The sequence below is a fragment of the Narcine bancroftii genome, chromosome 2 (assembly GCF_036971445.1).
Source record: "Narcine bancroftii isolate sNarBan1 chromosome 2, sNarBan1.hap1, whole genome shotgun sequence".
In the NCBI taxonomy this organism is placed as follows: domain Eukaryota; kingdom Metazoa; phylum Chordata; class Chondrichthyes; order Torpediniformes; family Narcinidae; genus Narcine; species Narcine bancroftii.
This window is the reverse complement of record NC_091470.1, coordinates 187,888,937-187,907,269: the sequence shown is the minus strand read 5'-3', so window position 1 is coordinate 187,907,269 and position 18,333 is coordinate 187,888,937. Positions and strand designations below refer to the sequence as shown.

Sequence of the window (18,333 nt, the reverse complement as noted above, 5' to 3'; positions counted from 1 at the left end):
CCGTGGACTCACCGGGTTGCTGTCTCCTCGAGACCAGTCAATACCATGGGTACATTTCGTTCACTCTGGGTCAGTAGAGATTGCGGAGCTCAGCCATGGTCTCTGGGTAGGTCGTGCAGCTCTGGATCACCAGGTATGCCCGGTGGCCAACTCTAACTTGCAGGACCTTGAGTTGCTTCTCGTCTGAGTCCACCAGGCCTGCTGCGACTTCGAGAACATTTGTGAAGCAGGCGATCCACTGCTCGTACTGTTCGGCAGCTCTGGCCGTCTGTGGATCGATTTTGAGGCAGTCCACTCTCAGCAGCTTGTTCATCCCATGTAGAAAACTAATGTATATTAAACTGATCTGCTCTACCAATTACTCCAAAGACTGAGTGAGGAACAATAAGCTTTAATACACATTCGATTTCAGCTGGACCAACTCCATGTGCTCGAAAGAATGAAGGGGGCAGGGAGGTCGACCTTTATGGCCAGGTCATAGGAGGAGGGGTTACATGGGGTCGAGTCATCAATGGGCGGGCCAGCCACTTATACACAGAGCAGCAACAGTATGTACATATATACATATCACCATATTAGGTCAATTGGGCACTCTGCAGTTCAGATTTCAGATTTATTGTCAGTTTGTTTACAGCAGAAACAGACCCCTTCGGCCATTCTAGTCTGTGCTGAACCATTTTTTTTGCCTAGACCCACTGATCTGCATCCAATCCAAACATCGCCTATCCATGTACCTGTCCAAATTCTTCCTAAATGTTAAAATTGAACCCACATTCACCTCTTCAGCTGGCAGCTCATTCCACACTCCCACCCCTTTCTGTGTGAAGAAGGTCCCCCTCATGTTCCTCCTAAACTTTTCCCGTTTCACCCTTAACCAATGTCATCTGGTGTGTATCTCACCAACCCTTAGTCGAAAAAAATCATTTACTCTGTCAATCCCCCTCGTAATTTTAAATACCTCTATCAAATCTCCCCTCATACTTCGATGCTCCAGGGAATTAAATCCTAACCTGTTTAACCTTTTCCCTGTAATTCAGTTCCTGAAGTTCGGGCAGCATCCTAGTAAATCTTCTCTGCGCTCTTTCAATCCTATTCTTCACGGGCTGAAAGGGCCTGTTGCTGTGCAGTACATCTAAATTTATATTTTTAAAAAATTCTGAGCATCTCTGTGTAAAGGTGAAGTCACCAGACTCTGTCACCCTTCACACAAACATTCCCTGCCACATCAAACTCAACTTACACAATCACAACATTTTCACCGGTTAACAATTAACCAGAAACGGTTGTTGAGCTGTTCAGATAATCTGTTTTGCAGGACTGTTTAATCTATTTTCCATAGTTATCTGCATTTCCACAGGGAGTATAAATGATTTATCAGTTAACGAAGGTGAAACCACCCAAACCTGTGTAGGTGAAAGGGTTGGAAATTGTACGGAAAGGGATTAGGCCCATAGAGTGGGAGAAAAAACTGGAGGTCAAATGAGGGAAATTTCTAAATGCTGTCGAATTATAGAGAGATACAGGACTTAAACAGGCCCTTTGGCCAGTCAGGGCAGCACCATACTCTGACGACTTATTACAATGATCTTAATGTTACGAGCCCAGAGGACCCCAAAACCCAGCACCAATAGAAATTCACTAAGACAAGTGGTTACTTAAACAAAAGTTGCTTTTAATTTTCTTTAAACATAAAAACAGGATCAAACCTTAACTTATTACTATTAACTTAACTTAACCCCCTTCTAATTCTAAGCGCACATGTATGTAATGTGGATATGTTCAGGAAAGTTCTTTAATTCATAGTCCAATCTCACTTCTCCAAGTTCACAGGTATCGGGCAATTCTTATACTGTGTATAGAATTTAACATTTATGAATTTTCACCTGGCTCTGGTGCTTAAAGTTAATTGGTTACTGCTCAGGAAACTTCTCATTGGTTGCAGAGAGAGACTTGTTACTTGTTAGACACAAAATTATTCCTTCCAATCAGCCACTTCAGTGTCTTGATGAAGAAACTTGCCCCATCATGGGTTTTCCAAATGATAACCTCTTCTTCTAGATCACCACAGAGTTCCTCTTGTTTCCCCTTATTTCAGGAGAAACACTCTAGCCAGTCCTTTTCCTCTTGTAAGGACCATGAGGGTTTTGAACAGGCTGAACTCAGAATTCACAATATGTCTTCAAAATGGGGCTTTCAACAAGCCTACCAGCTCGCCATGTTGCAGCCTCCAAAAGCTACTGTAGAACTAACTTCTCTCTCTCACTACGCCATTTCACATCAGGTCTCTGCCTTGAGACCGGCTACGGAGCGGATGGGAAAATGAGAAGTTACCTTTCAGACAGCAGCTCTAAAAGGCTGCTCCAGCATCCTATTCATATCCAGAGGCACCTTGTAGCACAGAGGTGGGGAAACTGGTGCTGTAGCGCCACCCGTCATCAGTATACGGCAGAGCAATGGCCGTCTTCCCTACCCATGATTCCCCCACGCAGCTGAAACTGCTCTATGGTTCCCACAACTGTTTCAGCTGTGTGGGGGATTATAGGGTGGGGAAGACAGCCATTGCTTGGCCTCGTTTTGAGCTGCAGAGAGCAGCCGAGGCTTTCCCAGCCTGCACTGGCCGCCCCCTGATGGCTCCCGCTGCCCCTCCTGCCCTGATGGTCCCTGCTACCCCGCGGATCCCCGCTGACAGCTCCAGCTGCCAAGATGGACCCCGCTGCCACAAAGGTCCCTGCTGCCCCAACAGTCCCTGCTTCCCCGATGGTCCATGGTGCTCCGCCAACCACTGCTGACAGCTCCCGCTGCCCCAATGGTCCCTGCTGATAGCTCCCGCTGCCCCGACTGCCCCAGCTGCCCCTGACTAGGAGGGAGAGGGGTGAGTGGGGAGATGGGTCACAGGCTGACGGCATCATCAGCCCACCCCTAAACAGTCACCTAGCGCGGCTCTACGTTCAGATAGATTGGTGGAGGGCTGCGCTGCGGAGCCTATCCTTCTTTGAGAGTGGATGGAATATGCGGCTCAGAGCCTGCCTCACATTCAGAAAGATAGTGATTATGCATTTTGGCAGAGTTTCTCTGCCTTTACATCTCAACTTTTAGGCTATCTGAGAGAAATCCAATTTGGCCTTTCCTCTCTCTCTCTCTCTCTCTCTCTCTCTCTCTCTCTCTCTCTCTCTCTCGCTGCTTGTAAAAACCAAAACTTCTTGCAGGGCTCCAAACCCAATCTTTGAAAGATCTTTATCAGCACAGACTCCTCCATTTCCACCTACTTCTGAAGTTCCTTCCAAAGCAGTTCCATTGTCTTTTGCAAAGCCCCTGGTGCCTGAATGTCTGGCTTCAGCAAAGCTTTTGCATTTTAAATGAGATGTGAAGTGTAGGTATCTGTCTGTGAAGTGGCCACACTGACCCCGCACGATCTATCTCTTTTAAAAACATATTAAAATATAATATGACCCATAACACTATCAATATCCCATTTGTTTTACCTCCGTGCTTCCATCAACTCGCCCCGAATTCAACAATTCAGTGCATCTTATGGTGGCCAATGAACTCACCATGCCACACGGGAGCCCACGCAGTGGTGGGGGGAGGGGAATGTGCAAACTCCACAATGACAGCACCTGAGGCCAGGATCGAACCCGGGTTCTCTGGCGCATTGAGGGGGAATTTCTTCTGGCTGAGACACTTGCAGGAACCAGTTGGGAAACAATGGGACAAATGCATTTGTTCAAAGCAAGTCAGGTTTGACCAGCTTGTTGGACTGTGTGAGCGAAATGGCATCGTGGCTCGATGAGGGCGGGGTGTTAGATCCCACGTATTTGGACTTGTTCAGATTTCAGATTTATTGTCAGAGAATGTACAACCCTGAGATTCCTCTTTCCTGTGGGCGAGGCAGAATTACCATTTTCCACTCTGAACACGGAGGGAAAGGTGGAGGAGGTGTGTGAGGTGCCTGCATTTAGCACCAGCATAACATACACTTGTAAAGAACTGTAAACAAACTGACTTTGCAATACAGAGAAGAAAACCAATAAAGTGCACGAGTAAGGGTCCTTAAATGAGTTCCTAATTGAGTTTGTTGTTGAGGACACTGATGGTGGAGGGGTAGCAGCTGTTCCTGAACCTGGTGGGTGTGAGTGGTGTGGTACCTCGACCCCTTTCTTGATGGCAGCAGTGAGAACAGAGCATGTGCTGGGTGATGACGGTCCCTGATGATTGCGGCTGCTCTCTCACGACAGCGTTCCCTGTAGATGGACTCAATAGTAGGGAGGGTTTTGCCTGTGATGTCCTGGGCTGCGTCCACTACCTTCTGGAGGGCTTGACAATCAGGGGTATTTCCATTCCAGACCATGATGCACACTTTCCACCACACCTCTGTAGAAATTTGCTAGGTGACATACCGAACCTCCGCAAGCTCTTGATATAAGGGGAGCCTGATTAGCGCAGTGGTCAGCGCAACACCTTTACAGCGCCAGCGATCGGGATGGTTCAAATCCCGCGCTGTCTGTAAAGAATCTGGATATTTTCCCCGTGATTGCGTTGGTTTTCCCCGGGGTGGGGGGGTATCCAGTTTCCTACCACCGTTCAAAATGTTCTGGGGGCTTAGGTCAATTGGGAAACATGGGTGCAATCGGGTGGCACGGGTTCGTGGGCTGAAATGCCCTGTTATTGGGCCAAAGATCTAAGTTTAAAAGCTACATTTAAATTACATTTTTTAATTTAAACTTTAAAAATCTAAATTATTAAAATTTAAAATTAAATTTAAATTTAAAATGTATATAGAGATATGTGGTTAATTTATAGTAGGCTATGGGTGGAAGAACTGGCAGTTATCATACCTGAGAGCTCTGTGGTTAGAGCACTGGTCTTGTAAACCAGGGGTAGCGAATTCATTCCTTGCTGGGGCCTAATTTCTGTGAGGGGTGCTGGTCCAAGTGGTGACCCTCTGTCTTCCTTATAACAGTTACAGTACAGAAACAGGCCATCTCAGTCCTTCTAGTCCACACCGATTTAAGTGAAACTCCACTAGTCCCACTTACACGCTTCCTGCCCATAACCCTCCAACCCCCTCATATCCATGCACTCATCCAACCTCCTCTTAAATTACAAGATGGACCCTGCTGCAGCCTCCTCTTCCAGAAGGTCATTCCACTCAGCCACCACTCTGAGTGAAGAAGCTTCCTCTTAGTTTACTTCTGAACTTTTGCCCCTAACCCTTAACTTATGACTCCTCGTTCCTCTCTCACCTATCCTCAAGGGGAAGGGTCTATTCACATCTACTCTATCTATCCCCCTCATAATTTTATATACCTCTATCAAATCCCCCCTCAAGCTTCTACACTCCAATGAATAAAGACCCAGTCGACTCAATCTTTCTCCGTATTCTAGATACTGCAATCCAGGCAACATTTCAGTAAATCTTCTCTGCACCCTCCCTATCCTTTCATGTACCTTACATTCTAAATGTAGTGATAATAAAGGAACCTTCACCTGAATCACCTCCTGTGGAAGCCTGATCTAAAATGGTTAACAGATTCCTGTTAAATCAAGTCAAGTTTATTGTCATCTGATTGTACGAATACAACCGGATGAAACAGTGTTCTGCGGTCCTCGGTGCAAAACATGCAGACATACAATCGGACTTGACACCCGTACGGACACACAATACACATGCAGGACAAGTATTTTAATCTATAAATATTGTTTTGTGCAAATGAGAGTCTCGCATGGTTCGCATGGTAATCCCTCTGCTGTCGGTGCTCTGTGATTAGTAAGGGATTGCTTAAGGTGGTGTGTCAATGGGAAGAAAAAGTTTGAAAAGCACTTTTGTAATGGTCCCTCATTAACTTGTTATGTGCATGGTTTTATAACTCCAAAGGAAATGGGCCAATGACAATTTGTCCAAAACAAAATATTTCAGTGAAAAATGGGTCTAGAGCAGTGGTTCTCAACCTTCCCTTCCCACTCACATCCCACCTTAAGCAATCCCTTACTAAACACAGAGCCCCCATGGCATAGGGATTACTTAAAGTGGAACATGAGTGACCACTGATCTATGGTCTCTTGTTACGATACCATCCACCCCGACTGGAGGTTTACCTGCACGGGGACTGAAGACATGAGCTGCAGAATCTCCGTGTTCATCTTCACCAGTCTGAGGAACCCTCTTGTTGTCACATTCGAACCGATCACCGAAGATAATGGAGCAGATGACGGTACCGGTAGCAGGGGTCAGTATCGGCAGCGTTTCGAAGGGCTGGCCTGTCAGGGGAATCACCAGCTGAGCATCGACACAAGGTCAGAGGTGGCCGTTCATTCTCACCAGGCCCACAGCCTCGACCAATCGGGGTCAGTGGGAATCCCTACACCTCTCCCTACTGCTGTAACCCCTCTGGTCACAAATCCCCTCTGGACCCCAACATCCCCTCCTGACCTCTGTAACCCCTCTGGCCACTATACCCCTCCCTATTCCTTTAATCCCTCTAGTCGCAACGCACCCCATCTCTCCCTGTAACCCTTTTGACCACTATACCCCTCCCCACCTCTGTAACCCCCTCTGGCCATAACACCCCTCCCTAACTCTGTAACCCCTCTGGCCACAATACCCCTCCCTATTCCTTTAATCCCTCTAGTCGCTACACACCCCACCTCTCCCTGTAACCCTTCTGGCCACAACACCCCTGCCCAACTCTGTAACCCCTCTGGCCACAACACCCCTCCCCACCTCTGTAACCCCCTCTGGTCACAACACTCCTCCCCATCTTTGTAACCCCTCCCCTATAACCCCTGTGCTGTTCCTTAGTGCAGATGGTTGTGGACGACCGCTGGCCCGCACAGATTTTCTTCCTGAACATTTTAAAACTTGTTCAGAATTGTTCTAAACACGTGTGATGCTTGTTCTAAACACGTGTGCGCTAATGAGGCTTAATCAAAGTCAACAAACATTGCGGTGCCATTTTTAGCTGAGATTCCGCACTGTGAACAAGGTATGCATCACTTTTAATATTTTGTTGTGTTTTTTTTTAGGATTCTGCGCTTCCTGCATGTTATGTCAGACGAGACGTTAATATCCCTTATTGCACTCCTGAGATTTGTGGGGTGGCCAAGTGAGCGGTGGCATCTTCTGGGTTCTCAGGTGAGCGTCCTCTTTCCTCAGTGACACCTCTGGAGGGTTCAGCGTTCCCAGGCTCACCCCCTAGATTCCATTCATTCACTCGGGGGCCCAGCTGGGATCCTTTCTCGTCATCCAGAGCCACTGACTGCCCTTCTCAGCAGCTCCCAGCATCTTTGACTGGCTGTCGGCGTGTTTTTCCTTGCACTCCTGACTCTCGAAGCAGCCTTGAGGTCATCACTTTATCTTGTTTGTTATGGTCACGTTCAAAACTAGGTACTTTCTGGAAAGGTTCCTTTGAAACCCGAACCAAAGTTCTCAGATTAGAATTACAACCAAATCTACTGTTACGAGCCCAGAGGACCCCCAAAACCCAGCAGCAATCGATATTCACCAAGACAAATGGTTACTAAAACAAAAGTTGCATTTAATTATCTTTAAACATGAAAACAGAATCAAACTTTAATTTAACTATTCTAACTTAATCCCCTAATTCTAACTTCACATGTATGTAATGAGTGAGTGTAAGTTCAGAAAACTTTTTTGGTTCACAGTCCAATCTTACTTGTCATTCCTCCAAGTTCACTGGTTGTAGGCAATTCTTATACTGTGCACAGAATTTAACAAGTATGAAGTTCACCAGGCTTTGGTGCTCGAAAGGTAAATGGTTACCACTCAGGAAGGTTCTTGTTGGTTTACAGAGAGAGATTTGTTGCTCCAGGTCATCCACAACTGATTCCTTTTCAATCAGCCACTCCAGTGTCTTGCTGACGAAACTTGCCCCTTCAGGATTTTCCAGATGATAACCTCTTTCTTTCAGATCACCACAGAGTACTTTTTTTGTTTCTCTTATTCCAAATGAAACATTAGACAACCAAGTCCTCTCCTCTTGCATGAACCTTAAGGGCTTTGACCAGACTGAACAAAGCACTTACAAACCTATCTTCCAAATGGGGTTTTCCACAAGCTTGCGAGCTTGTTCTGTTCCAGTCCCAGCTGCTGTTATTGGCTGTAACACTGTAGAAGTGATTTCTGTGTGTGTGTGTCTCTCTCACTGAGAGAAAGCCTGTTTGACTCTCTCTGCTTGCAAAATCACATGACCCTCTCAGAACAGCTCCAGGCAATCTGCAGTTCCAACAAGATCTTTCAACTGTTGCCTTTTATAAACAACAATCCATTACTGAAGTCTTATCAACGCTCTTGCAAAAGCTGTGGAGCCAAAACGTCTGGCATTAGCAGAGTTCCAGTATTTCAAATAAGATCTGTTTTAAAGTGTTTTTTATATGTGACCGACTCCAACAAACTTTTCCCAATTTATCCCCCAAAATCATTTCTATTTGCTCCGACATACCACTAGCAGCTGTTTTTTGGAATCACAGCCAGCAGAGATGGCCTCCGCACAGTGAATAATTGCGTTTTCAACATTATCGGCTGGAAAAGCCCTGTAACTTCCATAGAAGGATCCGAACTCACCGACTTGACTTCAGTGACTCCCAGCTGTCATGGTCATGGTTAAGCTTAGAGGAAATCAGAAGTTGGACATTTCAAATTTGGTGCCCATTTTATTCAATAAGAATCATAATTTTATGCTGGATTCTCTCCTCATTCCTTAACAGAAATTTGGTTTTGAACCAGGAAACCCTTTATTTTCCTACTTTAGAGTGGACAGGCCAGTCCCTTGCTTTTTAGGTTAGTTAGAGGGAATTTTGTAGTAAAAGTTATTTTTTCTCTCTTTTTTCTTTTGGTTTTGCAAGAGGAGAAGAAATTTATGGTTAATATATATTTGTTAAATACACATACGTTCTCTTTCTTACACACTTGTAAACACATGAATGTAATGTAGCTCTCCCCTTGTATACATGTTCGATATAATAAAGAGATTGGAAAAGAACAAAGAAGCTGTGGCAAAGGTGAGTTCTTCCTGCATTCCTGTGTGGTTTTTTAAGGAAATGGTCCATGGTTCTATCTCTGAGCACAGGCCCCCCCCCCCCTCGCTGGGGAGCAAGAACTACCAAACATTTTCCCACGGGCGGAATGCAAGGGGAAGTCGGGACAATCACGTTGCTTATTGTTCCCAGAATTCCCAAACGCTCGGATTTCCAGAAAATGCCTCGCCTCCTTTCCTGAGGTCAAGGGACATTTCCAGGCAGATCATTTCCAAACACATTTGGTTCCCTTTTGAAAAGTTCTTCTCTTAACGTCAACAACAGTCTGCATTTATGTAGCACCCATGACAGAGTATATAGAGGTGTTTGGGTGATAAATTGGGAAAGGTTTGTTAGAGCAGGTCACACACAAACACTTCAAAACACCGAATTTTCGCAGGAGCTTTAGCTCAGAGACTCTTGATGGACTGTTATTTGCAAAAGGCAACAAATGTAACAACAGGCAGTAGCAGCTTTGTCAGGAAAAGAGCATTTACTGTCTTGAAGGTCATGTGATCTTTGCAGACAGAGAGGAGGTGGTGTGAGAGAGAGAGAGAGAGAGAGAGAGAGAGAGAGAGAGAGACAGACTTCAGTTCCAGAGGGACAACCTGGCAAGCTTTGGAAGGTGCCCCGGTCAAAGGAGAGGACTGGAATAGGTGAAACAGAAAGGAACTCTGTGGTGACCTGAAAGAAAGAAGTTATCATCTGGAGAACCCTGAAGGGGGCGAGTTTTGTCGGCAAGACACTGGAGTAGCTGATTAAAAAGGAATCAGTTGTGGATATCCTGCATTGAGAAAACTCTCTCTGAAAACCAACAAGAACCTTTTCTGAGTGATAATCATTTACCTGTTAACCACCAAAGCCTGGTGAACTTTATTAATGTTAACTTCTGTGCAAAGTACAAGAATTGTCTGCAACCAGTGAGATTGGACTTTGAGCCAAAGAACTTTGCTGAACTTACACACACCTGCCCTTAGAATTAGAAGGGGATTAAGTTAGGTTAGTTAAGTAAATAGAGATGTTAAAGTTTAATTCTATTTTCACGTTCAAAGATAATTAAAAGCAATTTTTGCTTAAGTAACCATTTGTTGTGGTGAATATCTATTCCTGCTGGGTTTTGAGGACCTCCGGACTCGTAAAACCTTAAATTTGGAGGCACCCCCCCTGCCATGATGGTCCATGGAAGCATCAGGAAAGATTCTGTACCATGGGTCAACAGAAGGCGCACCCAAAGATTCAGGCCATGGCAGGGGGGGGGAGGGTCCTAGATTTTACCCTTTCAATCCATGACCCCATTCTGATGTGTGCACAACCCTTCTCATGGCAGATCTAGACGTTGGAAGCTTCAGCCAACTCAAGGAAATAATTCCAAGAGAGGATCTGAAAACGTGTAGGCGCCACATCACCTTCATCAGGCCATGATGCCTGTTCACGAACACGCCCAACCAAGTTGGAGATACAAACTCCTGGGTGTCACCCTCTCTGAGGATCTGTCCTGGAGCCTCCATGTCCATGCAATCACGCTCGCCAGCAGCTGTACTTTGTGAGGTACTTGAGGAGATTCGATACATCACCAAAGACTCTTGTAACCTTCTACAGGTGGACCGCGGGGAGTATTCTGGCCAGTTGCATCTCTGCCTGGTACAGAGGCACCTACACGCAGGACAAGAATAGACTCCAGAGGGTTGTTAACTCATCCTGCAACATCATGGACACTAGGCTTCACTCCATCGAGGACATCGACAAGAGCTGATGCCTTAAGAAAGCTGCCTCTGTCCTCAAGGACTGCCCACGCCCTCTTCACTCTGCTACCATCGGGGAAAAGGTACAGGAGATTGAAGACGAGCACCCAACGGCACAAGGATGGCTTCTTCCCCACTGCCATCAGGTTCCTGAATGAACAAAGAACCACAGACAGAGTCCTTCCTTTTTTCTTGCACTATTTTATTCATTTTGAAATGTGGTTTATAGAAATATTTGGACTGTGATGCTGCCACAAAACTATGAATTTTAAGACGTGTTCACGACAATTAATTCTGATTCTCTTCTGAGAAACATGACCTGCCCTGAACAAATGCATTGGCACCATTATTTCCCCATTGGTTCCTTAAGGGGCAGCATAGTGGACAAGCTGGAAGAACCGCCCCTCCCCCCTCACTGCGCCAGAGATCCCGGGCTCAATCCCGTCCGTTGTGGAGTTTCCATATTCCTCTGCGCTTCCTCTGGGTTCGGCTGTGCTGGTTAGTGGGGCAATTGGCCTCCATAAGTTGAAATGAGGGGTTGAATCTGGGGAGAGTTGATGGGAACATGAAGAGAATGAAAATGGAGTATTGGTGGGATGAGTGGTCGGTAGCTGGTGCTCTCAAGATGGGCCGAAGGGTCTGTTTCCATCCTTCATCTCTCTGCAATTCAACAGTTTCCATCCTTGTCCTGACTGTATAATCATCAACTAGAACACTACAGGCCCTCCGGCCCTCAATGTTGTGCTGACCCATGAATCCCTAGTACTCAACCCATCCTATCCCGCAACCCTCTATTTTCCTTCCATCCATGTGCCTGTCTAAGAGTCTCTTAAATGCCCTTAATGTTTCAGCCTCCACCACCATCCCCAGCAAAGCATTCCAGGCCCCCACAACTCTCTGCGTAAAAAAACTTACCCCTGATATCTCCCCTAAACTCCCCCACCCCACTTCGCTTTGTGTACACGTCCTCTGGTTTTTCTCATTCCTGCCCTGGGAAACAGGTGCTGGCCGTCCACCCCATCTCTGCATCTCATCATCCTGTAGACCTCTATCAAGTCTCCTCTCATCCTTCTACGGTCCAAAGAGAAAAATCCCAGCTCTGCTAACCTTGCCTCGTAAGACTTGTTTTCCACTCCTGATAAATCTCCTCTGCCACCTCTCAATAGCTTCCACATCCTTCCTATAACCAGAACTGGATACAATACTCCGTGTGGGCTCACTAGAGATTGGTAGAGTTGCAATGTGACTTCTCGACTCCTGAACTCAACCACCCTATTAGTGAAGCCCAGTGTCCCATAGGCCTTAACTATCCTATCAACCTGTGCAGCGTCCTTGAGGGATTTGAACCCCAAGGTCTCTCTGTTGATCCACACACCTAAATAACTGACCATTAACCCTGTACTCAGCCTTTTAGTTTTTTTCTTCCAAGTTGCATCACCTCAAACTAAAGTTCCCTTTCACCTGCACTGGTCGCTTTCACCTTTAGCATCCAATAAAAGCAAATAGACACACTTGGGCAATGCAGATAATACGTCATTCGTGAAAAAAATATTGCTGATCAACCTTGCTTGAAAGGTGATGAATTTCTGGTTAATGGTTAACTTTGCTATAAAGTTTGGGTTGAGATATTAGAGGTTGGTTTAGTAGGGGAGGGAGTGTGTCGGTGAGAGAGTCCCTGCTGAACAGAGTCAGTCTGCCCTCACACTCAAAGGGAAAGCATCAAGTCCCTCTCACACCCTCCCTCTCCCCTCATCCCTCCTCTCCGATGTGCCAGAGAAAACCATCGACTTTGTCCGATCTCTCCTCAGGGCCAATGACCCCACCCCCCCAAATGTGGGCAACAGTCTCAAGTTCAAATCCAAGTTGTGGTGGCACAATCCACGTTCTCTGGTCCTCGGTGCAAAACATGCAGACCACACCCAGACATAACAAACATACATCTGCTGGACAAGTATTTCATCTGTACAAATAAATATCGCTTCGTGAATATAAGTCTCGGGACGCCAGTGTAAGTGATTCCTTTGGTTGGTCAGCGCTCTCACTGCCCGTGGGAAGATGCTGTTCCTCAGCCTGGTGGTGCTGGCTCTGATCCTCCTGCATCTCTTCCCCAATGGGAGCAGTGTGCAGGGTGGAAGGGGGTCCTTGACGATTTTGTGCGCCCTCTTCAGACAACAATCCCAATAGGTCATGTCGAAAGGGGAGCAGAGAGACTCCAGTGATCCCCTCTGCCGCTCTTATGGTTCTGTGGATTGACCTCCGATCCAATTCTCTGCAGCAGCCGTACCCACATGGTGCTGCAGCCAGCCAGGATTCCCTTGATAGAGCTCCTGTAGAAAATTGACATGATAGTGGCCGGTAACCCTTCCCACTTCATACTTCTCAGGAAGTGAGGAAATCTGTATCCACGATAAATGGCCTCCAAGGTGCTTGGTCTCTCCACTCCCTTCACGACAGAGTTGTTCATGTGTAATGGAGAGTGGTCATTCCTGGACCACCTGAAGTCCACGATCGTCTTCTTCACCTTGTCCATGATGAGTCTCAGGTTGTTAATCTCGCACCATATCATGAGACATTCCACCTCTTCTCCGTAGAGTGACTCATTATTGTTGCTGATGAGGCTGACGACTGCTGTGTCATCTGTAAACTTGATGACACTGTTGGAGCCAGATCTGGCAATCCATTCAGGGGTCAGTAGCGTGACAAGGAGAGGACTGAGCACACGGCCCTGAGGTGTGCCAGTGATCAGCATGACGGAGCTCAGCGTTCTGCTACCGACTCGGGCAGACTTCTGTTGGGGAGTCCAGATTCCAGTCACAGACAGGGTGTCGAGGTGCCGAGTTCCAGGGAGGGCGGCTTCTCCACCAGCCGCTGGGGAATGATCATATTAAATGCCGAGCTGAAGTCAATGAACACCAATCTGGGTTATGAGGCATCATTCTTCTCCAGGGGGGCCAGGATGGAGTGGAAAGGCAATGTTCCTTCTATAGGTGAATTGAAGTGAGTCCAGCATCTCTGGGAGGTGTGCTTTGACGTGTCCTATCACCAGATGCTCAAAGCGTTTCCATAATGATGGAGATCAGTAAAACATTGAGGCCTGTTGCTCTCGTCCACTTTGGAACCTGATACTTCTATTCTGTTCCCTTCTGAAGCCTCCAAATCTTTATTGTAATGGGCCAATACACACTAGAATCCAAATGCGGCCTCACTGATTATTTATCTGTAACCTCAGCGAATTGTTGCTCCTGAGAAGAACAGGGTGACACTGAAGAAGCCTCAGCATCCCCCTGATGGTCACGCCCCTGCATAGCTGCGGTTGACGTGAGGTGAACCTATCCAAGTTGAACCTCTGTAAGGCGACGGGGCCAGACAGCATGCCTGGTCGGGTGCAGAAGGACTGTGCAGACCAATTAGCGGAGGCCTTCACGGACATTTTCAACACCTCTCTGAGGCAGGGTTCAAGAGAGCAATCATTATCCCGGACCCCACGAGAGCCTCAATGACTACTGCCCTGGGCACTGACCTCCACCATTATGAAATGTTTCGAGGGTCTGGTGATGGAACACATCAAAGCACCCCTCCCATAGACTCTGGATCCATTTCAATTCACCTATAGAAGGAACCATTCCACAGACAATGCTACCACCTTGTCCCTTCACTCTGTCCTGGCCCACTTGGAGAATGACATCTCATACGACAGGCTGCTGTTCAGCTTGGCATTTAATTCGATCATTCCCCCAAGGCTGGTGGAGAAGCTGTCCCTCCTGAGACTTGACACCCCTCTCTGTAACTGGATCCTATACTTCCTAACAGAAAGACCACAGTCTGCCCGGGACGGTAGCAGGAGGTCCGAGCTCCGTCACACTGAGCATTGGCACACCTCTGCGCTCAGCCCACTCCTGGCCCACGACTGCCTCACCAGATTCAGTTCCAACAGTGCCATCAGTCGTCAGCCTCACCAGAGATGAGAAGAGGTGGAAAATCTTGCAAAGTGGGTGCAAGAATAACGACCTGAACCTCAATGTGGACGAGACGAAAGGGATGATCGTGGACTTCAGGAGGACCAGGAACGACCGCCCTCCTCAACACATCAACAGTGGAGAGCTCATTGGAGTTCACTTAATGAGTAAACTATTGCGGATACTGGGCATCCCCTCACTTGTAAGGTCAGCAACTGCGCTTCCCGAGAAGACTGAAGTGGGCAAGGCCACCAGCCACCATCATGTCGACCTTCTGAGTGGTACGGGGAAATGGACTGAAGGTCAATCCACAGGACCATAATTCTCCCTCACCTCCAATCAAAGTGATCTACTGGGATCGTTGTCTAAAGAGGGGTCAAAACCAAAGTTGCCTTTGGATGGGAGAGGGGTGGTGACGGTCTCTCTCCCCTCCCCCATATTGAATAAGAGGAATGCTGAGAGACAGGGAGAGGCTCACAAGTTGAACTGTCTGTTTCTGCTCCCAGGCTTGTCCAGATGCTCTGTCCAGTCAGTTAGGGGTTAATAGGAGCCCGTCCAGCATAAGCAAGGGGGTTGGACACAGGAAAGGTTCGGGCTCCAGTCCCTGCTGTCTCAGCTCCCTTGCAGTCATGACGGTTCTGAGTCTCCTGCCTGCCACCGAGCTTCTCCTCACCAGTCTGTTCCTCCTGGCCTGCATCCTCCTGTTCTCAACCATCATCAGCTGCAGACCCAAGCCCCCGGCTCTCTTCCCTCCGGGGCCCAGGCCCCTGCCACTCATCGGCAGTCTTCACCTGCTGGACCTCAAGCACATGGACACATCGATGATGAAGGTGGATGGCTCACAGCTGGGGTAGGGGGGGTTTGTGTGTGAGGGGGAGTGAATGGACTCGATGTCAGGGGCAGGGTTGTGCGTGGATCGTTGGGCAGAGAGAAGCAGGGGGGGTTGGCAGGAGGTAATGAGGGACGTTGGAAAGCTGCTTCCCAGCCTGGCGGTGGTGGCTCTGATCCTCCTGGATCTCTTCCTTGACAGGAGCAGCTGAAAGATGCAGCTGGAGGGGTCCTCAATGATTTTGGCGGCCCTCTTCAGAGAGTGATCCCAGTAGATTACGTCGATGGGGGTGTGGAGAGATCCTCTGCCGCTCTTATGGTCCTGAGGATTGATGTCTGATCTCTGCAGCACTCGAGGTAGACCTGTGGAGGATGAGGGGTATATCTCGTGAATGGGGGGGTATTAGTGGGCGAGGTCAATGGGGTAAGGGGGTCTGTGGTGCGAGGGGTCAGCGAGGAGGGGGATTGTGATGTTGTGTTTAGTGGGGTGTGGGGTATTCAGTGGGTGAGGGTCAGCAGGGTGAGTGTTTAACAGGATGAGGGGGGGTTGAGTGCGTGGGGGTCAGCAGGGTGAGTGTTTAGCGAGGTGGGGGGTTCAGTGGATGGGGGGGTCGGCGGGGTGAGTGTTTGGCCGGGTGACAGATCAGGGAATGGCGATGAATGGTGAGGTGGCTGGAGCCACCCACACCCTACCCCCACAGATCCCAGTCTAAATAAAACTGAGGCTTGGACCTGGGTCAACCAAGGAGCGGAGACAGGATATTGATAAGGAAGGATACAATGACCCTTACCCCATCTGGGAAGATCTTTCCTGGACCCAGCACACCAATGGCATCGTGAAGAAAGCATATCAATGCCTCTACTTCCTCAGAAGTTTGGGGAGGTTCGGTACGACACTAGAAACCCTGGCAGGTGTGCTGACCGGCTGCATCATGGTCTGGTATGGGGACACCAGTACTCCTGAGCATAAAGCCCTGCAAAAGGTAGCCCAGGACATCACAGGCCAAACCCTCCTCACCTTTGAGAACATCTACAGGGAACGTTGCCGTCGGAGAGCAGCAGCAATCATTAAGGATCCACCCCACCCAGCACACCCTCTGTTCTTGCTGCTGCCATCAGGAAAGAGGTCTAGGTGCCACAAGACTCATACCCACCAGGTTCAGGAACAGCTGCTCCCCCTTCACCATCAGACTCCTCAACAACAAACTCAATCAGGGACTCGTTTAAGGCCTCTGACTTGTGCATGTTATTGATTTTTTTCCTATCTCTATACTGCACAGTCAGTTTGTTTACATTCGTTATGTGTACATTGAGTCCAGGTTTTTTTTTGTACTACCAATTAGTGGGAATTCTGCCTCGCCCGCAGGAAAAAGAATCTCAGGGTTGTATGTGATGCATATATGAACTCTGACAATAAATCTGAAATCTGATGTCCTGAAGTTCAGCAATAAACATTCACGATGGTGTGTGGAATTGGGATGTTTCCATTGGCTCGGCTCCATGGGCCAGGTGGGTAAGTTTCCTGCCAATGGGGTGTATGGAGGAAGTACCAAGCAGAGGCAAACAATGTTTCAAAGACATTTTGGACTGGTCTGTGGATAGGAAAGGGAGATGGGCCAAACACAGGCAAAGGGGACTTGCTCTGCTGGACATCATGGACGAGTTGGGATGAAGGGCCTGTAACCTCCAGGCTAGCAACTGGCCCGTCTCACTGCAGCCGCCTCTCACACTTCGCCAGGGTCTGACTTTTTTATAAAAAGATTGTTTTTCTTTAAATTTGGACATATAGCGTGGTAACAGGCCATTCAGCCCATGAATCCGTGCCACCCACAACCCCCTGGAACATTTTGAATGGTGGGAGGAAACTGAAGCCCCCGGTGGAAACTAACACAGACAGAGGAAGAACATACAAACACATTACAGTTAGCATGGGATTCAAACCCGGGTCACTGGTGCGGTCACGGTGCTGCGCTAACCGTTATGCTAATTGTGCCACCCATGATCTGTCCATCACAGTTATCGAAGAAATATGGCAACGTGTTCTCGATTGATCTTGCCGGGTTGAGGGTGGTGGTATTGACTGGCTACAGCACGGTGCAGGATGCCCTGGTGAACCTCGCCGACCAATTTTCCGGGAGACCACACAACCCGCTGTTTGACAAGATCACCTTCCGGATGGGTAAACTCTCTGCCTCTCCATCCATCCTCGCTGCGAAATATTCCCGCACAAAGTCCATCCCATCTAACCTTCACATCCCCCCCCCCCCCACCCCCCCGCCCCATCCCGTCCCACCTACTGCCATCAGTATCCTGGGTTTTACCAATGTCCAGAACCACAACTGGATCAGTCACATAAACCCAGACTCGGGCGAGCAACTCACCAAGGCCTTTCCAGCAGGCCAGAAGGCACGGGCCAGGAGTGTGATGGGTCACCCTCCACTTGATGCCCCTCCAACAACTATGGAGGTTTAACACCATTCAAGGCAAAGCCAGCCACTCGTTTGGCATCCCATGATCTCCAGGTTATAACAAGTGCGGTAGATAGCGGGGAGCAGATGGACGTTGTTTACCTGAATTTCCAGAAGCCATTCAGTTAGGGGCCACATAAAAGACTTGCACAGAAAGTCGTGGGGGGGGGGGGGGGGGGGTAGCTGGATTTTCTCTCGTTAGACATCATTATAATCTTGTTGCTGATGTCCAGATTTCACAATAATGCGACCAAATGGCTTTTATCTCAACCGTGGACAGAGGTGTAGAACAGACAAGTTTCACCA

At 48.0% G+C, this 18,333-nt stretch overlaps 1 protein-coding gene across 2 annotated transcripts in view; it reads left to right on the top strand.

Moving 5' to 3' along the window:
- The first annotated feature begins 15,304 nt into the window (after window positions 1–15,304).
- The window catches only part of LOC138754794 (cytochrome P450 2K6-like), a 29,387-nt gene continuing 26,358 nt past the window's right edge, over window positions 15,305–18,333 (top strand). The window contains exons 1-2 of one of the 2 annotated variants that reach the window (XM_069919613.1): window positions 15,305–15,561; window positions 17,576–17,738. In XM_069919613.1, coding sequence (XP_069775714.1) covers window positions 15,361–15,561; window positions 17,576–17,738 — 364 coding nt within the window. In that variant the 5' untranslated portion in view covers window positions 15,305–15,360. The remainder of the gene's footprint in view (window positions 15,562–17,575; window positions 17,739–18,333) is intronic. The other variant, XM_069919612.1, reaches the window with a different exon arrangement.